This window comes from Hydractinia symbiolongicarpus, chromosome 5 (genome assembly GCF_029227915.1).
Source record: "Hydractinia symbiolongicarpus strain clone_291-10 chromosome 5, HSymV2.1, whole genome shotgun sequence".
In the NCBI taxonomy this organism is placed as follows: Eukaryota; Metazoa; Cnidaria; class Hydrozoa; order Anthoathecata; family Hydractiniidae; genus Hydractinia; species Hydractinia symbiolongicarpus.
The window spans coordinates 16,846,276-16,874,129 of record NC_079879.1 but is presented as its reverse complement, the minus strand read 5'-3'; the positions used below and the strand labels follow the sequence as shown (position 1 = coordinate 16,874,129).

Below are 27,854 nucleotides of genomic sequence, written 5' to 3'. Positions count from 1 at the left end.
CGCACTAAATTAGAGGAGAATCGAAAATTCCTTAAAACTCATCCGCATTAATAAATAGAGGGGGGAAATTTGTTCGATTTTCGAAACATAGGCCATCCGCACTAATTAGAGGGCGCACTAAATTAGAGGTTTTACATGTTCCAAGAGAAAACAATTTAGTTTTTTTAAACTCTTTCGTATATCATAAGTTAATGTATTTAAGCCTCGTGTGGCGTAAGACATTTTGCTTAGAAAATAATAAAAGGTAGCGTAACTCTGACAACTCGTTAAACTTTCTTATTTTAACACGAAGAAGGCATAGAGCTTTTAATATGCAATGGCATATATTTTATAATCGCAATGTAAGCCGGGATAACTCAAATAAACAACCACAAGATTTTTTGTTAAGAGTGATAAGTTTAAAAATTGTCGACATGGCGTAAACAAAGAAACGAGACAGAACGGAGAGAATATAATCGAGACAAAACTATCGAAGCAACCATGGTTTTAAATATATGTACAATTTTATAAAATTAATAATTTAAAAATTATCTCGGGATAATTACATGCTTTACTCAACTCTTTTAAACAAGACAAACTGGACACTTACCATCTATACAAAGGAAGCAATTGAAAAAAATGCACGTAAAAAACTGGAGCGTTTATTAATTTCTACAGTACCGGTGGTAGCCAACCTCATTTGAAAAAAAAAGCCGACAGACCCTGGGGACAAAATTAGGAGTAGCAAGAAACGACAAACGCTAGTTTAAAAAAAAATAGAAGATTTGAAAAATGCAGCAAGATGTGTTTTTATTCCTAAAATAATATCATGCATATTGTACTGAGACATTGACTAAGTCGGAAGCAAACCAGAAAAGACTAATATCTGTGTATTTGCTGATGTTGGTAAAAATTAGCTAATTGTAACTCCAGCTCTGGGCACGAATAGCGTTATGACATTACCTGGTAATCTGCCTGGCTTGCGTGAGCTGATGGAACGACGCAGACCCGTTTCGACTGGATTTGTTGACCGGAACTTCCTTTGCTAACTTGACTGTTTTTATTTGATTTGTTATCATTATCTTCCTCAGAGATAAACTCCCTTTTAGGATAAGGTATAGGGTGTCCACAGAAGACATCTTTTGTTGGCAAAGATTCTTCCAGAAAATAATTGTCCTTAAGTGCCTCTTCTGAAGTTATTCTCCTGGTCGGGTCCATCGTTAAAAGTCTTGACAATAACTGAAATGCTTTGCTATCAGACTTTATTTTATGTCGCTCCATATACTTTCCTAACGAATTATTTCCGTAGTTATGTTTACGAAACGTTATGTTTACAAAGACCATTATATTTTTCACTAGTCGATATGGCCTGTGGAGGAATTCACGTAGGCAAAGGGACAATGGAAAAATATGCTGTTTTAGATGTTTTGCTGACGTCGGCAGTGCAAAATTTAGTTCATTCGTTGTCTGTAATGTGTGAAGTTTGAAACACTGATGAAAATAATGTATAGGATCATATATTTTCGAAGAACGCCTAAGTAGATATAGGGGTTTAAAAATTTTGCTGATATCAGCAAAGACCCGCCCAAACCCAAAAATTTTTTATTTAGAAATTTACCTGTTGCCTTCATCGTATAGATCTTACAATGCTGATCAAGAAAATGTATAAGATGATGTACCTTTGACAAATGGTTTTTTGACAAAAGGTTTTTTGAAGACGTCATCAACCCGCCAATTCCGAAACGGATTCCGGGACTAAGGTTTGGGAAACTTACCCAATTTGGTGTCAAGGTGTCCGAAGTTACCTGCACAGTGAAAAATGATTGACGTCACCAGCTCGCTCCAAATTAATTGTAAATCATTCCAGTCTTTTACCAAGTGAAAGTGAATAAATTTTAAAGCATAAAAAGTAGACCTGACTAGGGATAAATTAATTAAACCCCATCTACCAGCACGAGTTTGGTGCGAGATAAATCAATTACAAATGTATCAAGACTAATATATAGGTAATCTATTATGGGCAAGATTATGGGCAAAAAGGATATTTTGAAGGATGACTAGATCAAAAAATTTAAGAAGTACTAAGTTGCGATATAAGGGGCTAATCCTAGTTCTATCTCTCAGGACAACAGACAATATAGCTAGCTAAGTCTTACGGAGTGGTTTTGGAGAATACTGACACGTTGCATAAGGGTGCCTTTTTGTCCCCATATTTGGCAACAAAATTGTAGACGGAAATAAAAAATAACATAGCTTGGAGAGGTACACTGACTAATGGGCACAAAGGGTACGACGCGCACCTGTTTATCCGGGAATTAGGGGAAAAGTATAACACGCAGGACATTGGTTGCATAGCAGAGAATACTGAAAAGTACATCAGTACTTGATGTGCGTGCGCGTGTGCGCGACCGTGCCAGAAGGAACATTTATCTATCTCTAACGACCATAGTCAGGCAGGCTTGTTTATATGTACAGCAGTCTAATATTATTTGTTACTTAAAAACGAACATAATCAGCACAGGCCGGCCTATGTACAACACTTTTATATTATTTCTCACTTATAGAACGAACATAATTGGGGTCGAGGGGCTTTTATGTCATTCGTCACAAGCAAAAAGCCCTGGTGGGAAAGTTGTTGTTCTCAAATGAAACAAAATTTGGTGGAAACTAAATTTTGAGATTCGCCAGTTTAATAATTTAGGCCATCCTCAGAATTCAATTCCCGCGAAAAATAAAAATGAGCCTACCCATCCGCAAAATCTAGTTCCGTGAAATTTAGTTACTTCCAAAGTATATTATGTTAAATGTACTCACAAGAGGAGTTTATACTAAAAATTACTTCGAGACTATTTTTTTTGCTATGCCTTTTTAGTTTTCATTGGTGTTTTATCCTGCAGAGAAAAATTATGTTGAGACTTTTTTTTTCGCCATGCCTAGTTTTCAATGGTATTTTATCTGACCAGCCATTATATCAGCGTTCATAATCCGGTCACTACGACATAGTCCGGGCCATGCGTACATAATTCGGCCGTCCTGTTTATAAACAGGCCGTTTTCGCAATCTGATGAAGTTGAACAAAGTTGAAATCAGTTGGCAGGCACAGAACAGACGGTCTGCAGCTAGGAGATAGTATATCAAAGTAGCTGTGGAAATGTATTTTCTGGCGATATTTATTGTTTTAAACCTTTCTTCATTCGCGGCTTGTAAGGACGATCATCCCGTTGCTACTTATTTCGGGTAAGTTTTCTGAAGTCTCAATCTCAGGTTAAAACAACACTGTGATTATATTATGCTGAAGAGAGCCAAAAAAACCTTAGCCATAGTCAGTGTACCTCTCCAAGCTATGTTATTTTTTATTCCCGTCTACAATTTTGTTGCCAAATATGGGGACAAAAAGGCACCCTTATGCAACGTGTCAGTATTCTCCAAAACCACTCAGTAAGACTTAGCTAGCTATATTGTCTGTTGTCCTGAGAGATAGAACTAGGATTAGCCCCTTATATCGCAACTTAGTACTTTTTAAATTTTTTGATCTAGTCATCCTTCAAAATATCCTTTTTGCCCATAATCTTGCCCATAATAGATTACCTATATATTAGTCTTGATACATTTGTAATTGATTTATCTAGCACCAAACTCGTGCTGGTAGATGGGGTTTAATTAATTTATCCCTAGTCAGGTCTACTTTTTATGCTTTAAAATTTATTCACTTTCACTTGGTAAAAGACTGGAATGATTTACAATTTATTTTCCCTTTAGACTCCTTTAGTAAATCAACTTTGAGATACAGCCAATTCTCATCAAGCATTTCGTTGACAACTACTGATACCATTGCGTTTTAAAAATGCGTCCTCTCATGTATTTCAGGACATACTTCTGTGTTTTGAGTTTACAACAAATTTTCCTATAACAATTTATCGTTCCCCCCCCCCCCCCCCCCCTCCCCCCCTAGGTCTATCAATAAGGGGAGAGCAATTGCTCTTGCTCACGCAAAGGCTCATCCAATTCTGAGAAATGAGAAACTAGCTGAGCCATTAATTGCTCCCCCAATTCCAAAAAAGGTCTTCGGACTGAGCAATATCAATTCATCTGACATGGAATTCAATGTTCTCTTTTTTATAATTTACAGTAAAAAAGAACCAAAATATATAAAAAGATAAAATATAGACTTTGTGATAAGATATGTGTTTATAATCTTATTCTATTTATTCAGATTGCTCATCCAGTTTAAATTATTATATATAATCGATAGGCCTGAGCCCCCTTTTTTTTCCTTTCTTTTTCCTTACATGTCTTGTGATGTCACTGTGTCTGCCTCTTAGTTTGTATTTGTCCATCTTTCTTTTTAGGGTGGTTGGCACCTCTGCTTAAGCTCATGCTTTGTGCCGATCTACCGCCACCAGTAGTACAACAATAAGTGTAACACCTTAATACAATTTATAACATTGTAATTACTACTTGACAAATAAATTTACTTACTAACGTATACCAAATTACATGAACGTCTTAATTCCGTGATTTCTTAAACTGTAGCTCGGATCTCAGATCTGGGTTTAACATTATTAAATTTCAAAAAAGAAAACAAAACAAAAACTTTTAGGGAGAATTAGTGGCATATCTGTATTTATATATTATTATATATTATATATTATTAAAATTATATATATAAGTTAGTTTCTCTTCTGGTGAGAATGTCATGGTACAACTTTCAGTTAAGGGATAATACAAACTTTTTACAGTCAAACTGTCACAGAAAACTCAACTAAAACTACACAATATGAAAGGTTTAAAACAAAGATTTTACGAAAAATTCAGCCCCTATTTTTTATATGTGAATGATGTGTTTTTTTCCTCAAAACATAATGGCTACCCTAAAAAATATGGGCCTGTAATTGGTTTAATTATCACATGCTATTTGCAGCCAGGGAGAATAGGAAATTTTGGATAATATGATTATTAGAACAGGATTTATTAAAAAAATTAGCTACAGATAAATACACCTTAGAATGTAGCCAATTGGCAAAGATTAACCAGAAAAAAAGAGATTGTTGAATGACCTAGTCTTGAATTTATGAAGGTTTTATTGTATGCTCACCCCAGTTCATATAATTGTGGCTGTAATAACAAATATGTATCCTGTGTACTGGCCTGTAACCAGTGGAAAGGTGTCTTTGTGAATATTGGTCATTTTTGTTGAAATTGATCATAGAATTTCTAGCATGTTAACCTTGGTAAACAAATATGCATATAGAAGCTTGGTTTCTAGTGACTAACATGAAATAACATTAATTTTTGAACATAAATTCTTATTTCATGTTTGTTTAAAGTCAAAAACATGTTTTTTTGGTGTTATTTTAAATCACCTTATTTCATGAAATAACTTGAATTTGATATCAAATATTTTTGATACTAAGTTCATGTTTATTTTATAAAAAATAAGAAAACATTAAAGTAATATACCAACAGTTTCATGCAGGGTGAGTTGCAAAACATGTGATGCAAGAACTTGTGACCATGTGATGCAAGAACTTGCAACATTTCAAAACACGTTTTGTCACACTACAACCTCAATCCTGGGTGCTTTTGTCCCTATTCTACTACCCTAATACTAGTGAGAAGAAGCAAGGGACAGTTTGCAACTACGTTGCACATAAGAAGAAAGAATTTATAAAATATTATATTGCAATAGCTGTAGATATTAACACAAAACTCAACTCCCACAATAAGTCAAGCGGTAAGTATATATAAAAAACGATCAAGGATTTCATATAGTGGTCATATTGTTATGATTAACGCGGCCTTATTTCGTGAAAATCGATAATGCCATAACTTGAAAACAATGAGAATTATCAGGGCCAGGTACAGGCATTTATGTAAGTTAGTCAAGACTTTTCACAGAGTAAACATTATTAGGGTTAAAATTATCTGGGGCATGAAGGGAGTTTATATTAAATTATATACTGGGGCTGAGACTGCAGCTTCATATTAGCGTGCATCCTCATCCCTGGGTTCTCTTGGCCCCTGAGCTGTTATTTTACGAAGTGCCGCAAGCAAATTAATTTGAAAGGCATCATGCCTTGGCAATTAGGTTGATGAGCATACACTTACAGCTGTTTTCCACTTTAAGATAATTTGTAACATAACAGGCAGGAACAAAAATGCTTCTGAGCATGCATATACTTCAAATGTTTACATCTTGTGAGTGAAAAAAGGTTCCTTTCCATTCCGTTTCAGAAAAGGAAGAATGTAGATCGACTCTTTCTTTGCTTTATGTGCAGAAATGACAGGTAGCAAATCAGTTGGCCATTCAGATTATTTTATTTTCTGAGAATTGCACCAAGTGTGTTTACTTTCTTTATTTCGGATTAATTTATATACCTTTTGTTATTTCAACATCATTTGGTAAATTCATAGAATTAGTTGCAAAAACTCTTTTCTTCTTAGTAAATCTAATTTTGAGATTAAATTAATTCTATTTAAGCATTTCTTAGATAGCTACTAATTATATTTTATATTTGTATCTGCCTGCTTATTTCTTTCATTCATAGCCAGGCCTGGAATTTGGACAGAAACGATCAATTCGGTTTCGTGACGTTTTCGCTAATCAATACTTTTACTCACAATCTTATTTCTACTGAACTATATTTTGAACATGAAGTATATTTCGAAACTTTCACTTTCAGTGTTATGACTTAAAATATTCCCCATGACCATAAATATAGCGAGGATTTGCATTCTTGCTATATATTTATTTAGATGAATATGGCAGTCGGCACAGTGACTTGTAATTCTTATAATGAAGGGGAAGACACAGTGCACTATGGAGTAGGTCTTGTCAAATATGGTAGTCAAAAACAAAAGAATTCCGTAGATTTAATTGTTTATAATTCGGAGCAGGGCTTCAAAAATTCACAAAGTACACATCTTTTCATATACGTTGTAGGCTGCTGGGGCGCACAAGTGTAAACCTTGTATTTTTACGCACCTCAAAAACTTGTAGGCACATGTGTGTCAGGCATTCATGCACCTCTCTTGGGCCTAAATATCAGTTGTATTTGTGATAAAACGTTTACAGTCTGTTTGGAAAATGCTAAATGGCACTTTCCAATAAGTTTGTATCTGGTTTACAAATGCTGAAGGGACAAGAAAAGGATCATGAATAAAAATTTTTTTACGTGCACAGCTTTTCTAGCTCGAACAAAGTTTAGGTGATTTTTTTTAAAAGCAAGTGAAAATTTGAAATGAGTTTGTGTAGTTTTGTGAAAGCTTCATTCATTGTAGAATTTAAGCACTAAATAATTATTTATGAGGATAAGTAATATTTCGTAAAACTGTTTCGGTTACGTGAAACTGTTTCGGTCTTTCACCAAACAAAGTGCTACACCACATGTTCTACATCGAACAAACGTTTGTTCTCCTGCCCTTTATTTTTGCAGTAAACACATCTTCCTTTTGCTGATTGGAACTCTGGAAAATGCAGGCCTATCAATAAGGGGAGAGCAATTGCTCGTGGTCACGCCAAGGTTTGCCCAATTCTGAGAAATGAGAAACAAGCTGAGCCATTAATTGCTCCCCCAGTAAATAAAAAGACTTTGATAAAATATGCGTTTATAATCTTATTCTATTTTTTCAGATTCCTCGCCAGTCTAAATTATTGTAACCTTGAGGGAGCGATTTATTGCTCTGGTGTTATTTTCTTATTGATAGGCCTGAAAATGCATAGGAACTTTTGCAGGAACAGATTGCTGAGGTCTTCTTTTACCAGGTCGTGTTTCTGGGAAAGATCTTTTACGATCGACTTATTTACCAAAAAGAGCCTTTGCTATAACTATACTTTGAAATCGAGCAGATTCAGACTAGTTGTCACCATGGCTTCAAAAACAATAAACTATTGACAAGAGCCATATCCATCATGTAAAAAAACATCCTCAAATAAGATCAGAATTTTGGCTTCCTGTCCAGTCAAAAGACTGTTGTTTTTTGATCCAGGATGTTAACTCCACCCATTCCTTATTATACAACTTGACTGAATTGGTGCAGTTTATAGGAATTTTAATAGGAGATCCTTTTATACCATGAAACACATTAGAACATCTATTCATACCATCAATATTTGTGGATAAAAGCAATACAACTTTGTTACTATACCATTTGCAACAAATTATATTTTCTGAGTTTCACATCACAAGGTAGATAACACTAGGTTGAGGATGGCTAGTGTAAATGTTGGTACTCTGAGAGGTAGAGCAGGTGAAGTAGTTGAAATGTTAGAACGTAGATCTGTTGATATGTGTTGTGCTCAGGAAGTTAGGTGGAGAGGAGCTTCAGTGAGATTTGTGGAAGGTAGGAGGGCAAGGTATAAGCTTTTTTGGATTGGTAATAGTGATCGATATGGAGAAGTTGGCATATTGGTTGCAGAGAAGTGGGTAGAAAAAGTAATAGATGTTATGCGTGTTAATAGTCGTATTATAGTGATAAAGTTTTTGATAGGTAATAGGATTGTCACTTTTCTGTCAGTTTATGCTCCACAGTGTGGACTCAGTGAGGAAGATAAAGATAAGTTTTATGATGAGTTAATAGCAGTCACATCAAAGTTTGGAGACACTGAACTTGTCATGGTGGGCGGCGACTTTAATGGTCATGTTGGGAAGTCATCTGAAGGTTATAGAGGTGTGCATGGAGGCTATGGATTTGGGAGCAGAAATAAGGAAGGGGAGAGATTGCTTTAGTTTGGAATGGCAACGGACATGGTGGTTTGCAACACATCATTCAGTAAGAGACAGAGTAGGCTGATAACATATGAGTCAGGTGGTTGTAAAACACAGATAGATTACTTTTTGGTTAGAAAGTCAGACAAGAAAGTGGTGAAGGACGTGAAAGTTATATCGGGGGAAGAGTGTGTTTCCCAGCATAGGTTGCTGGTTTGTGATATTATCTTTAAGAGTGTCAGAGAAGCCAAGAGAAAGTACAGGCCCCGTCGAAAAGTCTGGAAGCTGAAGGAAGAGATTGTAGCAAGACAATTTAGTGCAAAAGTTCAGCAGTTAGCCTAATAGTCAATGTGATAGTGACAATGTTGAAAGTACTTAGACTACTTTGAAGAATTGTCTTCTAGAAGCTTCTGATGATACCTGTGGGTGGACGAAAGGACCAGCTAGACATAGACAGACCTGGTGGTGGAATAATGAGGTTGACCAGTGTATAAAGGAAAAGAGGAAACTTTGGAAAGAGTGGAAGTCAGGTGGTAGTAAAAATATTTACTTAGAAGCTAAGCGTCGGGCTCGTACAGCAGTGTATAAGGCAAAATCAGAAGCAGAGAGAAACAGATTTGCAGATGTGTTAAGAAGGGAAGACCAGCGCAATGAGGTATTCAAGATAGCAAAGCAAATGAAGAAGACTAATCAAGATATTGTAGGTGAGAAGTGTATACGTAATGATGAAGGTGTTTTGGCTAGCACAGAGGAGGAGAAAAGGGTAGCTTGGAAGAATCATTATCAGAGGTTGCTTAACACTGAGTTTGATTGGGACGAGGATAATTTGTCTGATGATGATGTCGTAGAAGGGCCAGCCATGCAGATCAAGACAGAATGGGTAGTGGAGGCTATTAGGAAAATGAAGATTGGCAAGGCTGCAGGAGTATCAGGTATTGTTGCAGAGATGGTAAAAGCATTTGGATATATTGGAGTTGAGCTTATTACAAGTCTTGCTAACCAGATTATAAAGGATGGTGCTATTCCGAGTGAGTGGCAGTCGAGTGTAATAGTGAATTGTTTCAAGGGCAAGGGTGATGCATTAGAAAGGGGTAACTATAGAGGTTTGAAGTTGGTTGATCAAGTAATGAAAGTTATTGAAAGAGTGATTGATAAGTTACTTATAGAAAGAATTGATATAGATAAGATGCAATTTGGTTTTGTTCCAGGGCGTGGCACTACAGATGCAATATTTTTACTCAGACAGCTTCAGGAAAAGTATTTAGGAAAGAGAAAGAATCTCTATTTTGCCTTTGTAGATTTAGAGAAAGCTTTTGATAGAGTGCCACGTAAAGTTATTTGGTGGGCTATGAGAAAATTAGGTGTAGATGAGTGGCTAGTTACGATGGTTCAGTCTATGTACAGCAATGCTAGAAGTCGTGTCAAGATTAACGATTCACTTAGTGATGAATTTAGTGTAAATGTTGGTGTACATCAGGGTTCTGTACTTAGTCCTTTGTTGTTTATTCTAGTCTTAGAAGCGCTGTCGATGGAGTTCAGAACAGGTTGCCCATGGGAGTTATTGTATGCAGATGATTTGGTTCTCATAGCAGAGTCGATGGAAGAATTGTTGAAAAGTTTGAGAAGTGGAAGAAAGGACTAGAAGAGAAAGGGCTGAAGGTAAACACAGCAAAGTCTAAAGTCATGATAAGTAGCATTGCAGCCAAGTGTGACCTTGTAGTTGGAAAGTGGCCTTGTGGAGTTTGCAGGAAAGGGGTTGGTAGTAACTCAATTTTTTGTCAGACTTGCAAGCATTGGGTACATAAGAAGTGCAGTAGTATTAGTGGAAGGTTAAGAGCTGGCATACAGTTTGTATGCAAGCGTTGCAAAGGTGAGATTATAGAGAATGAAGTATTTCCAGCTTTAATGATGTACAACAGTGGCTCGTTAGAGATAGTTAAGAACTTCTGTTACTTAGGTGATATGTTGGGCAGTGAAGGGGGTGTTGGACGAAGTGTTACTTGCAGGATAGGTTCTGCTTGGAAAAAGTTTAGAGAGTTACTTCCTTTATTGACTAGCAGAGTCCTGTCAATTGAGGTGAAAGGTAGGTTGTATGAGGCCTGTGTAAGAAGTGTTATGTTGTACGGTAGTGAGACATGGGCAGTGAAGCAGGAAGATCTTGACCGTTTAGAAAGGAATGATATGAGAATGGTTAGGTGGATGTGTAATGCCAGTCTGAGAGACAGAAAGAGTTCAGATGAGCTAAGAAGCAGGCTAAGTCTCTGTAGAATTAAAGATGTTATCCAGATAAGAAGATTGAATTGGCTGGGGCACTTGGAAAGAATGGAGGAGGATAATTGGGTAAGAAAGTGTAGAGACTTGATAGTTCCTGGGGCAAAGCCTAGAGGAAGACCGAGAAAGACTTGGCAGGAGGTTATAAGGACAGACTTGATAGAGAGGGAGTTGAGTTTAGATCTAACACAGTCTAGATCAGATTGGAAGAGGGTCATTAATATACCCCGTCCAACCCGTGCTAGCATGGAAAACGGACGTTAAGCCGAGAATGATGATGATGATGATGATGAGTACTCTCTTCAACTCCTTATCAGGCTTGATTGTTAGCATTTGTTTTCTATAACTCTACACTGTTTCAATTACATAGATACCATCATGAAAAAATTATTCTATAAGACTAGGATTATGAAAAATTATTAAAAAATAAGGTGCAATATGTATCTTTCAACTTTTCACTTGGTTGTAGTGCAACACTCTTGCTTAAGTTCAGTTCAGGGATCTTTTTCTTCCTAAGTACAAGTCAGATTCATAGAGATACTCTGATTTACTTGCACAATGATACCAACATTTAAATCCCCATTTGAACAGCTTCAACTGCAGATATTGCTTCATAGATGAGTGACACTTAAACTTAGTCATATGCTTGCGAAGCTTTGTTTGTTCCTTTTCATTTGAAAGTGCACTTTAAAACGCTTCGTTGAAGGGTTTAATTAATGGTCGTACTTTACTACCTTTATCTAATATTTCAGCATTTGTATTATTATTAAAAAGCAAGTTTAAAAGGATGTCTTTAAATCATTGTGACTAATTATGTCTCTAATTCCATCATTTCCCACAAAATCCTCACTATCCCAATACATACTTTTGGTTGGCAATTTATTTTTAGTGACATCAGTCTTTTTTAGTGCAGGCGTGCAATCGAGCACGCCTTGACACCCGCTTAAATCGTTTCTGGTGTGTGATTAATCGCACGCCTGAAAAATAAATATTGAGTTTTGAAAATCAACATTTCCTGTTCGGTTGGACGTGTTCTTAGACGTCCAATAGATTTCCGTCTTGGTCGGACACTTTTAAATCTTGGAATTATTGGTCCTGGTCCTTTTAATCCACGAGCAAGCCTATTCATAGCTAACTTGACCATCCTAGCTAATTCACAGGCTCCTGACTTAGTTAAAAGAACTACATAGTCATAAATCTCTTTTGCCCAGCCCCTTCGTCGTTTGTAACCAGGTCTTACTCAAGAAATCCAGCCATGCGGTCCTTAACTAATGCGGAGGTGAACGCCGACGGAGCACGGATAAAGCAAGTCTGCGAAACTGCACTTACAGGCGGAACAGACATTTTATCATGGATTTAATTGTTGATAATTTCTTCATTTGACAAAACAATTGGAAACCATAGCAGCGTTATTTTTATTCAAACAATTTTAAAAACGAAACCCAAGCGAAGCATATTTTTGCCTATTTGCTTGTGATGACAAATAAACAATAAATTATTAAAAATGGCAGTATAGTTATGCATACTATTTCGGACAAGGAAGTTAAGATTAAGAGAGTCGCTATACATAGACGTTCGATCATCGTGTTTGGGGTGCACGGTTCAAAACTTTTCTACCGCAAAATGAATACGCAACAAAGGTTAACCTCAGAGTCCTTTGCATGTGCGTTTCAAATTGCACGCGTTACTTGATTTGCACGTACGAATCATGGGACACCTCAAATATTCCTGAAAAAGACTGCATTATAAATAGCTGAGGCAATAAAAGCTTTAAGTTACTAAAAGTTCTACTAACATGCCTCTTAACAATCTCCCATAGATGCTGTAAGCTGTGTAGTTTTCTGGTAATTCGTGTAATACACTTCCTTCAAGACTACAAGACATTAGTTGAAGGTGTACTCAGTATCAGAATCGTTTAGTTCATTGTCTACGTCTTCTTCATTGTCGCTATTTACAGCATCAAAGTAGGGCAAATATTTTGTTAGTTGAGGTATTGTTATCACTTTTATTGTAAAACAAAAAAGACTGTACTAGTTTATCAATTAAATCAAAAGCCGATGGCAAAAAAATAAATTAACACTTGTTGTTTTAATTCATTGTCAAAAAGCTGGCTATATAATAGGTATTTATCCTTTGTGAATCAGGCGGCATAGAATGTTTGAATGTTTGTTATACATAAAGACCATGATTTTATCGGTTTCTAGGTGTGCACCACGCTCGTTACACGAGCACGATGTTTACAAACCTTGTTACAGTACTGTAGATTGGTGAAAGTTTATCTAAAAAGTTTTTGTTCTCACAAAAGTTTTACTTACATGAGTTTCCTCTGCTGTTTGTTTCACATGTTTGGTAACCTAATAGAGAAATATCTTTTCAATGCAAAAATTAGTTTCTAATGCTTTGATGATTAATCAATTGAAACTTATACATTTTTCTCTTTAGCCGTATGTTAAGTAATGGGAAACTATTAAATCGTAACTCAGATGACTATGACAAAGACATCAAGAAACCATTTGTAAACCATATTTTAGCCAGTGATACAACTGCTTCTTTAAAAGTCCTGCAAAATAACATCAAGAATGGTGGTAAAGTGACTGTTTTGTGGAATAATGTTGAAAAAGTGCAACCAAAGGATTTTATTGCATTTTATTGCCCTGCTTTCGATAACCCAAATCACTACCTTGACTATTTCTATGTGACTCAAAGTCCTGATTGGAACACTGGGAATGGTAAACATACTGTTAAAGTATACAATATGCGTTCTACATGTGTATTTAAGTACTACAGGGCTGGTGGCACATATTCTCAGCTTGTTGCTGTCAGTCAGGAAATATATTTTAATGATGGAGGATTTCTTGCCCCATTACAAGGTCATATTGCAATGACGACGAAACCAACTGAAATGAGAGTTATGTGGAACTCAGGAGAAGGTGAGAAGAGATACTACATTGTTTAAAAATGGTGTTTTAGGTTTATCTTTAGACTGAAAACAACTGATTGCTTTCTTTGTTAGTGCATCAACCAACGGTGGTCAAGTATGGGGCATCTAAGGATCTGCCGCTGAGTGAATATGAAACAATTGTTCATACCTACACAGCTGACAGCATGTGTATGTCACCTGCCAATTCTACAGGATTTTGGCATCCCGGATTTACTTATGATGTCTTGCTGAAAGATTTAAAACCCAACACACAATATTATTATTCATATGGAACAAAAGGCGTAAGTGATTAATGCTAGCTGATTGTTTGTGTATTGACCCAAAACAGGCCAATTATTTCAAATGTTTAAGTTGTGTAAAAAGGGCTTTAAAATTAGTTTTGATAAGGATATTTCCAAAAAAACTTTTGTCTCATATTTTTTTCCCATTACCTGTTAACTGATGAGTCCCTATGACAACAGACATGACGTCATACCAAAATTGTTACCAATGGTAACTTAAAAGTTATAAAAAGTCAACAAGTTGAAACAGTATGTTTCAAAAGTTTATACAAAAAATTTGGGAAGGGTTTCACATAGTTTAGATGAGTTTGCTGAAAAAAGGAATTTTACCTGTCTTTTAATGCTTTTTAGGAATTTTTCTAAGGTTAAATTTTATTATGATATCTTTACTTTTATTCAAAGCATATGAGTCGAGTTAACAATTTTACAACACCACTTCTGGTTGGTGATCAAACTTCATACAAATTCATTATCTATGGTGATATGGGTGTTGATCCTTACCCAGAAGCTGTAACAACTGCTAAACTGATCAGCAAAGAAATTAACAATAATGATATTAGATTTATATTTCATAATGGAGATATATCCTATGCAAGAGGTTATGTAAGAAATTTTGTTTTTATTCCAAACAGTTTAAAAAATAATTTTAAAGAATTTAAAGGATAAAATACATGAACCGTTTAAACAGAAGGTTTAAACCTGACAGATGAGTCATAGGTCAAACTTTTTGACCTGTCAAATTTGACTGATTCATCATTTCAAAAAGATGGATGTGTTCATCTTTTTTGATTAAACAGATGATCTTTCTCTATTGAAGTTTCGTGAATTTATTATTTTAAACATTTGATGTCATGTATAACTTTCGAAATATTATGCAAAATACAGTTGAAAACAAGATAGCTACAGTAAAAAACAACGAAGATAAAAACAAGTGAAAATGGCAAAAGCAAAAAATTAAGAAATGGTGTTAACCTTTTTTTGTATGGATGACTCTTAATTGCAAGCAATTTATCAAAAACATCTGGACTCAATCTTAAAAATGTGCATTTTTCCTTTTGTTTTAGCTAAGGTTTTACCCATATAAATATTGTCCTTTTTTCTTTCGTTTTTTTAAAAACCGTGGCGACATGTATTTTTATTTTGCTTGCCACGATTCGTAAGACTCATGCATGTTGTCATTTAAACGAATTATGTGTAGACAAGAAACCTTTCACAAAGTTTCCCCTACAGATTTTCTATTAGGTTTTTACCTCCTGTTTAAACAGATTGTGTATTTCAGCCTTATCAACACTTGCGAAGGTTTAATAGACTTTCATTTATAACTGCTGGAAAGTTCATCTTTGTAACATTGAAGTAAATGTTCAGATTGTTTTTGTTTGTAATGGTTGCGCTGCCTATCTTGTGTGGCTGAAATAAATCATGCACATAAACTGAAGGTCAAATTTCCTTGTATTAACTTTTTTTAATTATTGACAGTTTCTCAACTTGTGAGTCATATGAGTCTGAAAAACTCGCTTAAAAATAAGTTATGCGAAAATTCCACTTAGATAGAAGGAATGACAATGGAAAGGATCCGTCATATAAATTTTACTGACGTCAGTAAATATTTCAGTATACACGCTGCCCTTTACTTAAAAAATTGAATCTGAAAATGTCAAAAAAGTTCGTTTGCAAGGTGTTATTTCTAATTTAACAAAAAATCACAAAATGTCAAATATCAAATCGCATTAAACCCTTCACACAAATCTTAAACAAAAGAACAGCTTTGAAGGTGTAAAATCTAGTTGATATAGAAAGTTACACCAACAACAGTCTCAACATCGACACTCACAACACCAATTGTTACGGCAACTTAGCGGTAGCGAGTAAAAATCCCAATACCTCACCTTTACAATTAGCACACACACGGCACAGATACTTCACACTAACAAACAAGAAACTTACACACACAAATTACGACAAATACACTATACCCAAGAGACAAAACACAAGAAAAACGTTGCATACAATAAACAAAGGCGAAGTGAATACATAAAACATATAACAAAACACTAAGAAGGAGAACCAAGTGTTCCTTCGTAAAGTCTGAGGCCTACTTGCGCTCAATGCGGGAACACCAATACTCACAAAACCGACAGTTACAACACCGACAGTTACAACACCGACAGTTACAACACTGACAGTGACAAAACAAATAATAACAAGACGTATGATATACGTAAACAACCTCGCGAATAAAGTTTTCAAAAAGCTGTCAATCAGATTGTGATTTCTGTTACGAAGTTAGAAACGACATATTATGCTATTCAGATAGGCTATAATAGTTGTTACGCACTATGCAGTTATTTTTTCAAAATTGATTTGTGATATCTTTTTGAACGGAAAACTCCTCGAATTTGAAGCCCAGAAGAGGAATGCAGAAAGTTGATGGTTGTCTTCGTTTCTCTCTTACGTAATGTTGTGGAAATTTTGCAGACTACTTTCCAGGCATTTGGGAGACCCTAAGTCTGCTTACATTCACCTTTGTAAACCTTGATGGAGACACTTTTACTTTGCCAGTTAGTTAAAAAATGATTTTGAACACTTATCTTATATAACAGCAAAAAAAAAAAGTAAAAATAATTACCAAGATGAGATTCGAACACACGACTACTCCCGTTTCGGTGCTCAGAGAGGCAAAAATTTCCATTCTTGTGGGACACATTTGCGTTTAAATACAAGCTCACGAGCTTGTAACAAGTTTTAGAAACAACGCATCTCAAATATGTACATTTTATAAGTGATTTATTTAAAAAAATTTTATCTAAAATATCAAAAAGGACCTACAAGAGTTAACACAAATCAATAAAAATAAGTTCTTTACGCATTTTAAATATTGTCTTTCTCCTAAAAGCTTTTACAAAAATATCTATTGGTTGCATACCATCCTTTCCTACAAAAAATTACAATGTAAAAATCAACCAGTCAACAACAAAAAATTAATTGTTTTTGGGTTTGATGATCATTTTAAACGGAAATGTCAAAAAATGCGGTGAGCAAGAAGTAAATTTTAAATCAAAAAGATCTTTATTTTAAAGTCCTTCCTCACAAGAGTTTACACAAAATATAAAACAGAATGGTTTCTGAGGAGAAATCCAAATCAACAAAAATCAGTTCTTTCAGCATCTTATATTATTGTCTTTGCTCATAAAATCTCATTTCAGTATATTGGATACAATCCTCGGCCATTAGATTTAATACAAAATATAAAAAATACAACTTAAAAGGCGTTTAATATTTTTATTTTTTTACTATTATATATTTGCATATGGCCCTCCCTTACAAAAGTTGAACATAAAATGTAAAAAACAAAAAACAGTTACAGTCATGGTAATTTTTGACCATCACTAAATATTAATTCCACAAAATCAATTTAACTTTGTCAAGCCACATTATTTTATGCCAATAAAAAATTGTGACAATAAGGTACAGAAGTCTGGTTTTTGACATTTCAGATTAAAATATTGTAAAATTCTCAATAAAAACAAAACGTAAAACCGTGGAAAACTAACATCACATATGCAGTTCTCCCCAACAAAACATTAAATACACAAAATATAAGAAACATCAGCTTACACAACAGCTTCCAGTGAAGTATATTTCTATAAAAACCTCTTTTTTAGTATATTGCACTATATGTCCATTCTCACAACAGTTTACACAAAATTAAAAAAACAGCAGTTCGCAACACAAGCATAAATGGACAACCATACATACCACTCTCTCCTGCAAAACTTTAACCCAAAACATAAAATACATAAATTTTCCCCTCAAAATGTAAATAACACTTTAAGAATTTACAAAAAACCAATCATAGTGGTATTTTGCATGCAGGATCACATTTACAAGAAATGTCAAAAACTAAATAATAAAAAAAGCACACTTAACACACACACATAAACATGATGTGGCATGTAGCCCTCTTCCATGAAAGTTTACAGAAAATGTGAGAGAATATATTTATGAGTATAAAAATGTTTGCATACTAATCCTAAAAATTTTAGTGACTTTTTGTGGTTTGTTAGCTACATCTATAATTTATGCTATTTATAAGTTAGCTAAGACAGCCAGTTAAATATAGTTAAACTGGGGAGACAGCTAACTATTTATGCTTATAGTTAAGCACATTTATAGAGATAGTGGCTATGACTATATATATTAAGATTATAACTTATCTGATACAACAGAATATGACTGTAACAATTATAAGATAAGTTCACCAAACCAGAGTTTTTCTTTTGGCCAGCAAATTTATTTAGTAGTTAACAGCTTATAGTGTAGCATTTTGAATTTTATGAAAAACAGTTACGCACAAGAGGACACATTAATTATGCAAAAAATGTAAATATCCTAGCCAGCTTTTAAAACTTTAACAATTTGAGAAGATGCTTTTTATGGGAATGCAAGTCTGCTTGACAATTCACAGTGTGTGACATAAAAACGTAACACATAGCTTTAGCGTACATAAAAACTGAACGCCTTAAAAAATATTAAATTACTTTCTCTGAATTATAACCCACTTCAAACTCTTTCCTTCAACTTCTACTTCCAATAGCTTCTAACTTATCCTTTCTACTTCTACTTTTACCTTTTTAATATGCTTTTTTAAAATACTCTTATTTTCTATCACGTGGTTTATATGCGAAATGCAAACAAAACAAAAAACTCGTCATTCGGGTGGTAAAAGTTATTGCCTTTTAAAAGTGACAGACAGACAGAAGCTCCGTATTATTATAGAGATCAGATTGAAAAAATGAAAATGCATAATAAAATTATAAAAACAGAAAGAATGCTCCGAACACCATTCTTACACGATCTGTAATAATCATTATATTTATTTTTATGGAGAGAAAAGATTACATATAAAGATCGAAAAAAGAATTTTAAATTTTGCTTCCTTGTTGTTTATTTATTTTTATATTTACTTTGTTAGAATAAGTATTATGATCGCTTTGTAAAGATTTAAGTCAACAGTTATACTATAGAATTACAGGAAATTAAGGAGTTATGCAATTAACACATTTTGCTGTTTATCTACCTTAATTTTGTGATGCAAAAATTAAATATGCTATTTTATTTCCTTTTGCTGAATTTAATTTGTAGATAAGGGCAAAAATTCGAAAATAATTTCTTTGGACCAAAATTTCTTCCCTCAAGGTACAGTGACAGCAGTATTAACAGACTAATCACACTTCACAACATTGGAATATTTTCAACATTATTATTATAAAAAATTGTCTTGTACAGCTGTTGCTTTATAAATAGAATACTTATTTCGATTTTTTTTTTGCATGGTTTGATTTTTGTGAGCTCAATTTTGCTAGCGTTTTGCATGGGTTTAATTTTGCGAGTCGTGATTCACAAAAAAAATGTGTAGATGTATTTTTGTGAATTCCAATAAAAAAGATTGAATATTTTTTATTCGAGTCGTAAAATGAGAAACAAAACAAGGATATAAGGGCTATGTTTCGAAATATCCCAGAGACAAACAAGGAAGAAATAATTGTAATCGAATAAGGAAATTGTTTATTCTATGTTTTTTTGTGAATTATCAATCCAAGGTCTTCTTGGATTTATTTTCGCAAATTTCGCCTAAAATGGCAAAACTCGCAGAAATTAATCCACACAAAAATAAATCCAAATATTATTTTTCTGTTAAAAATTTGGTGATTACTAGTACGAATTTACCATCATCTGCATTGGAGCGTTCTTTTGGTGGTGTGATGGGATTTTGTGGGATTATTGGTGATGGAACATATATTCACCATCTGACCTAGTATGGAATAAATAACATAATAAACATTTTGTAGCGAAAATAAGAAAAGTAGAAATAAGTATTTAATAAAGGAAAGAAGACTCTGGCCATTTTAATGTTACAAACTAGTTTTAACAGGTCTTTTCAATTTTGATTTATTTGTTTCAGACAAATAAATTTGGCCTAGAATAGGAATCAAACTGAACAACCACTGAACAATCACAGCAACTGGGAAATATACCTGATCTAAATGAACAGTTCCTAGAGCTCCATTACATAAACCTACGTTTGCCCAAAGATTTCTAGTTAACATGATCCTTGCACCAACAGACAAAAACAAAAAAGGCTGAGACCACCCATATCATCAGCAAATAGTTTTTTATGCACCTGGTATACTGTGAACAGCTTTAAACCTGGCAATATGATTACCAATTTCTTTTAATTGATTGGCATTGTCTTTAACATCCTTTTTGTGCCATAGGACAATCTTAGTGTACTGGAAAATAAAACCGTACTACAATTCACTGTTATACATGACAACAGTAACTGCCAATCATTGAATTTCACATGGCCATTTCTTACATTTGTCAACAAGTCACAATCTTTTCTTAGAAGGATCATTACCTGATACTCTTTCAATTTCAGTTAGCTCTACTACAACTTAAAACTGAGAATATAAAAAGTAGCCATCACATTCAAGTTCACTCAATAGATATCATGATAAAGAACTTTACTGATAACAGGTGGCAGTTGTCCTAAATATCCTACCAAAATAATGTTAATACCTCCGAATCACTTTTCCATTTATACCAGTAGGTTGTTTACATCTTCTGGTAAACCAAGCAAATTCCTTTTGACTGATAACTGAATATTTGTCAATGATAAGATATTACTTCCGGTGAACAGGTCTTGAATTTGTGACACAGAAGCGCCATTTTATTAATGATTCCGTTTTCCTCTAATTGGCAACTTCAACAAATATATAGTGCAAAGTTTTCCATTTAAGGTGGCAGTAACACTTTTTTAGCCATCCAAATAGCTGAATTATTTACTCAGTGTTTTATTTATACCTTTTTTTACTATTTCCTAAAAATATAGGCCTTTATACATAATAAAATGATTTTAACTTAACACCAAAATTGCTGAGTCAGCAGAAATTTCTATTTAGAAATGTATCATAAACAAGAAAAAAATTGGCTTATACGAGCTCTAGCTTTTTACAATCTCGTTATATTTTATCAGCTTCTGTTTTTAAATGAACCTTGGGTTAACCCTTTCAAAACGGTGTGCGGAGTTTTTTTGTTCATTTTTTTTGTTAGCATCCCCTGGTGCATCGAACGCTGTTAAAAGAAAAATATTCCGAAAAATATAATTTCCGCACACCGTATTGTGGCTGCATTGTTCCCGCACACCGTATCATGGTTGCATGGTTCACCAAACATCGTCTTAAATTTCTACATAATGCGTTATCTTTATTGTTATTGTTATTAACGTTTCTCTTTAATAATTACGTTATTTCTTTCTGTACAATTTTGCAAGCGCGTAAAACTATAATCGGCAGATTAATTTAGAGAGGAATTGTTGAGGCTGAATATTTTTGGTGAAAGATAATAGTATTTTAGCTATAAAATCGTGACAAGTGTGTTATAACAGAAAAAATATGGATGTATAGTCTGAAAATAACCTTTTATAACTAATTATGTAAAAAATTTTTTTTCGATTTTTAAAAGGGCCACTGCCACCTTAATTATAAGCGGCAATACCAATTCATTCCAATATATCTCAATTTGTCTGCGAGACAACTTTTTCCACTCCCTGCATTTCCAGCATTCAAAATTAGAAGTTGTGTAGAGGTCCTAAACTGAGCATGAGTAGAAATTAAATAAACAGGTTTCCATAGTTGCAAGTTTAACATGCTTATATTTTCTTCCTTGTTTACTGGAACAAATGACAGAGTATTAAGATTCGCAAAAATATTCTGTGTATTGACCCATGATGGCATTTCAGAAAGTTCCTGAAGTGAAAATTGTCTTCTTTGACTGCTCCAGTGCCGTCCACTGCTCCAGTGTCGTCTCAGTGATACTAACAATAGTATCACTGAGACGACAGGGTCAATATAATTATCACTACTAGAGTGATTATTATAATTAGGTAAATCTGACAAAAACATTCAATTTCACGTTCCTCCTGCACCACTACATTTTCATCATTGCTATCACCTAGATCATTTTCCAGGTTATTAGTTTTTAAATTTTCCAACTCAGGAGCATACTCTAGTACATTGGTGTGCAGAATCATATTGTAAAAAATTAGCCCAAGCAGAAATCATTAAATATATTTCAGCATTAAAACAATTGTTTTACAATGATAATGAATAAATAAATAAGTTAGAAGATTCTAAAAACTATTTAATGTATATATAGTTTATAAAGGCTGGGTAAAAACACTACACTCAAAAACTGTGAATTCAGACATAAGGAAAAAAATAATGTAAAGTGAGCCACTCTGAATGGAAAAAAAGTTAAAAAAAGACTCAAAAGAAAACATAACATGAAAGTAGGACATCACATGTGATAACCCCAACACTATGCTACAATGAGCTAACTTAAAACTCAATCCTAGAAAAAATCATAAACAATATCAAAATCTACGATATACTTTGGTTTACTATAGCTATGAGAACCTCTTATGCACATTAATACAGATTTAGTTTCTACATCGTTGTGGACTTTTGATAATAGGGTTGCTTTCAAATGCATAAAGTTGTGGCATATAGTAAAGAATCCACCCTTTTTACAATTAATGTTACTTTATAATTCTAACCACAGGGGCAGGTGGCAGTTCAACCTTTTAGTGGTTGTCCGTAATGTAAATTAATTGCATCTCTGAATTTGCTTTTATTCAAAGTAAAACCAAATTCATCTAAAAGTAACACACTCAACCACAAAGATACTCCTGGCATTTTAGCAGCTTTCATTGTTCGTGGCGATAATTGATCTACAAATATTTCACATTTCATTACTAAACATTTCATTATGTTGTTTCAACCTTTCACGCTTAATTGATTGAGTTTCTTGTTCATCTGGTAATGATTGTTTTTGCAATAGCATGATTGAAGCCAGTGGTGCAGTTATTGCTTTTGAATCACCTGATTCGACTACTTCGGACAGAAATGGAATTCTCAGACCTTCCAATCAAATAGGCAAGGAATATAAGTCTTGCTCTTGTTTGAATAAAACCATGTTTAACATATTTTGCGTAAACGTCTATGAAAAAGTATGGTATGCATTAGACAGATAACCAATTTAGTTGTCATACAATTCATGTGTTGCAAATTGCGAGGTTAGAATTTTTTGGATATGAGATAGAAATAATCGAAGTTTTTAATTCAACATTCTATGATTGACTTTTGTTAGGGAGGACAATAGGCAATGACGGAGCTTCCGTGTGTCTGTGTGTGACTTTTGTAAAGATGATATTTTTCACCACCCGAATGCACTGAGTTTTTTTATTTTCTTTACATTAGTTTTACATTTCTCTCGCAACTGTTAGGAACCACATGACAGAAAATAAGCAGCATGATTTGCTCAAATACGTACTTTCGAATGGGACGGCATTTAAATAGAAAGTTCTCTTCAAACAAACATAAAAATTGCTTATCATAATTTTTTTTTCCAAAATGACACTCTTTTGCTCGTTCCAGGCCTCTTAATTCTCTGCTTATGAGCCCAATAATTTGGTGACTGAGCGTTCAGATGAGCTGAAGTTGTGTTGTGAGTTTTTTGATTTATTTTTCTTTGTGTGTACAGTAAGTTTTTTGTTGCGATTTATGAGAACCAGGTCCCGGACAAGGCCTTGCAAAATTATGTTAAAAGTTGCTATTGAATTATACTGTAGTATAAAATCGTCCCTTTGATCGCTTTAGTTTTGCTTTCTCATGAGACCTTTAAGGGATTTAGGTGAAGATATGCGTATCTCAGACGCGGTTAGTAAAATTAATGTTTAATCTGCCATTTTAAAAGTTACATAACTCAGGTTCCGAAAAGATCTCTCTGATCTTTATGTTGTAAATACTTTGTATGTTTTCTATACTTTATATGCTAATAAAAATACAATCACATCCATCGAAATCTTAGTAAAATCTTTTTTATTATTTTGGCTGTAACTAACGTACATAGCAGGCCAGCTAACGTAGTAAGTGTCAGTAGATAGCAATAGACAGACAGCTAGCTATTTTGTGCTTTTCCATTTAGTTTGGTATGAGTGCATTTTGTGCTAGCCATCGTTAATATTTCTTGTGTTATCTTTTATTAAACTGAAGCTAGCCACAAAGTAGTAAGGAGGAGGCATTAGATCTTGTAATAGTAATCCTGCAAATCTTAGCCATGATACTCTGCTTATGTCTTTCTACACATCACAATTTATTATGTTGGCTGTACAGCAACAGAATAAAATATTTTATCCTAGTGGTATAAACGAGTCTCAATGTTTACGTTTTGACAGGATTTCCACACTTATCGACAGATAATAAAAGGCAGACTGTATAGAAAAAGAAAGTTAACAGTCAGGAAGAAAGTTAATGGTTAACAAAATTGTTAGGCTAGTACCATTTTTTCACTGATGTATATATGTTGTAAATTAATCTGCATGCAAAAACTAGATTTTAATTTCAAGATCAAAAGATGCCTTCACTCAAAATTAAAGTTTGTAATAGGCTGGTTGGTCTACGGCTTATCGCATGTTTATTTTGCCTGTCGATTTGCACAAAAGATCTTGGGAATATATACAACACCACATCACAATGAAATTAGTCTGAAATTGCTCAGATTTGTAGAAATTTTCTGCAGAGCATGTCTGAAAGGGTGTTCTATTGTACTAGCCTTCAACCAATGAAACAAGGGTTGACTATCACAGATATTTTTAAATTTTCGCCCATGATATTATCTCCTTGTCATCCTTTTTCAGGCGTCCTCCACACAAAATGGCAATTCGGCTACCAGTTTAAATAAAATACACATATTATTATTGAGGTTGCTGCTCAGTGACAAAACAGAGGGGGTCTACAATTTTGCCAGCCTGTTTAATTTATTCCTCTGTAAAACAAGCACCAAAAGCTCATTTTGTATTAGTTATGCTATGAATAAAATATTTAAAATGCAAGCTCAAGTAGAGCCTGTTTTTTGTGATACAGTATATATATATATTAAATCTTGTGCGCTTAACCAGGAGAGGTATAATTAATTGGCATTGTAAACGACAGACTATAGCCTGTTTATCATTTCATCCTCAACCATCTAAAATATTAGTTACATAATACTGTTATTTATATTGTACTTTTAAAAAATTAAAAACTTAACGTCACCAGTAGGTCCAGCAGCCGGATTTAAAAATAATAACATAAAAGGTTAAATAAAAAAAACTCTATTTGAATCTGAACAAAATAAAGCAACTTAAGAAACGTAAACGGCCAATAAAATTTAACATGTAAGAAATGAGAAATTGATTTTGTGAGAAAAATTATACACTCACTATCAAGACTGGTTTCACTTCTCCCCTGATCATCATGTGAAACTAAAATTGAAACAGACAGCTTAGCCAAAAAAGCATAACGCAAAATCAGGTATAACAATTCTTTTTCTATAGAAATAATCAATTAATGTTAATGTAAAGGTAGTATTAAATAAATGTAGTATTTTTGTAGAAACTAAAGCTACATACTCTCTTTCAATAAAATATCTTCATTGACCTAATCTAAATATGAAATAATATATATTATATATACTATATTTATTAAAAAAAGACTAAAATTTATTAATCAAAAAATATGTGGGAAAAAATGAAGAACTGAGAAATACATACAACACAACTCAATTTTGTGACTATTGACTATTTAGGAAATAATTAGAAATAGAATAAGTGAGAGCAGGGTTAAATTTTTGATATAATACAGAACATACTAAGAAACTTGTATCAAAGTAAATTTTGTATTTTTTTTATAGTGGCATGTCTATCTATTCAATATATATTTTTTCCCATTTCCAGGTAAACCAGCTTTGACATGCCACTGCCCTGGCTTTTAGTTTGTGAATTATTTTTTTTAGGATAGAAATAATTCAGGTAACAAAGCACGCTACTGGAAGACAAGCCATGGGACTTTGTGCTTCACCTAAAAAGAAAAAACGCAAGTGTTAGAAAAGCATATACAGATAATATTACAAAAAATGGGACAAAGTGAAGAAGAAATACAATCAGACACTTCAAGAGAATGTTTATACTGTGTTGACATGCCATTGTAATTAAAAACCACTAATACATCTCTTCTCGTGTCCTGTACAGTAGGACTGGCAGACGCAAAAATAGTGCACAATACCACGACACACCTATAGCGTCCACGTTACCAAGGTTGTACATAACATCCAAATGTAGACAATTAAAATGTGCTTTAAAATGTAATATACATACTTTGCTCCAAATCGTAAGAAAAATATTCTCAATTCAGAATTTGGCTTTAAACCACATTTGGAGCCATTACATTACCATTACATAAGCCTTTATTTATGTTTATAACAATAGCACCACATTTTAATTTAAGAATTTAAGACAATGAGAGCCATAGCTGAGGGTGTAATTCTATTTAAAAATTTTACCGGATGTTAATTCTGTTCCTTCTCGTCATCACACACAACATCTGCACTGAAATAAAAAAAAAATTTCACCTGGCAACAACACCAACACCTGATTACTAATGATAAGTGAATCATCATATGTAGGTGTTAGTATTACAGATAATGCCATATTTTCTAGGCAAAAATCCCTAAATAAAGTATCAAAAATACATTGAATTTGTTGCAAAATTAGATGGCACCTCAATTGCACCTTAGAATGGTGGTTGTTCCCGGACAGGTAAAACACCTTTCCCAAGTTGCAGAATCAAAACACCTTTCCCAAGTTGCAGAATGGCAGCAAAATCTTGTTATCCTGTTGTGAGTTAATTTAAGTTCTGTTTTTTAAGCACATATCAGCAATCTCAATTGGTCTTCCTTTTCTGACAACAGGCAATAACTGTGGAATATCACCACCTAAAAGAGCAACTTTACCTCCTAATGGAAGTTCGTTAATGCAAATGTCTTTAAGCAGACGAACTATTATGGAAAGCATGCTTAGGAATCATGGAAGATTCATCAAGTAGAAAGAGACTTTTTTTTCGTAGCTCTGCAGCATAAGCAGACACTGGAGTTATGCTGCATGCACAGTTTTCTAAAATAGGAACTGATAACCGAAATAGTTTATGTATGGTGATATCGTTTTTTAAAAGAGTTGCTGCTATACCAGTTAATGCAGCAGTTCCAACTTGAAAGCCTCTACCTGAAAGTTTAGAAATAAGGTAATCATAAGTAAAGGTTTTACCACTGTTACCAGTACCTTTTAAATAAAGCAAACGGTTATTTAGGGCCGTACTGTTAGCAACATTGACAACAGCCTCTATAACTGCATCACCCAGGGCTGTCTGTTCTTCAGTAAGTTGAGCCCTCAGTTGAGAAGCTCGTTCAGCCTCTATAGCTACAACAATGTTGTCAGCTGGAGGTATTTCATCTAAATTTGGAAAATTAAAATCAGAAATTTACCAAATTGTCTAAGTATGGAATAAATATCTTGAAGCACCCTGTACTCCAGACTGATCCTCATTCATTCAGCGAAGATAATCCTCACACATAGAACCCTTGTATCTTGTCCACAAAATATAAAGATCACAGTGGATAAGTATTATTTCAAACAGTTGTCTCAATTGCCAAGGCATCTGAAAGTTGACAGCTTTCTGCAAAGTGTTGTTCCATTTAGTATCATCTTGCAGGAGTCCACGCAAACAACAGGTTCATGAA

The 27,854-nt window shown here is 34.0% G+C and overlaps 1 protein-coding gene across 4 annotated transcripts in view; it reads left to right on the top strand.

The window, feature by feature from the left end:
* The first annotated feature begins 3,038 nt into the window (after positions 1-3,038).
* LOC130645009 (uncharacterized) overlaps positions 3,039-27,854 on the top strand; it is a 54,047-nt gene continuing 29,231 nt past the window's right edge. For 2 of the 4 annotated variants that reach the window (XM_057450841.1, XM_057450844.1), the window contains exons 1-4: positions 3,040-3,216; positions 13,401-13,888; positions 13,972-14,180; positions 14,583-14,783. In XM_057450841.1, coding sequence (XP_057306824.1) covers positions 3,131-3,216; positions 13,401-13,888; positions 13,972-14,180; positions 14,583-14,783 — 984 coding nt within the window. In that variant the 5' untranslated portion in view covers positions 3,040-3,130. Of the gene's footprint in view, positions 3,217-13,400; positions 13,889-13,971; positions 14,181-14,582; positions 14,784-27,854 lie in introns of all 4 variants that reach the window. The other 2 variants (XM_057450842.1, XM_057450843.1) reach the window with 2 other exon arrangements.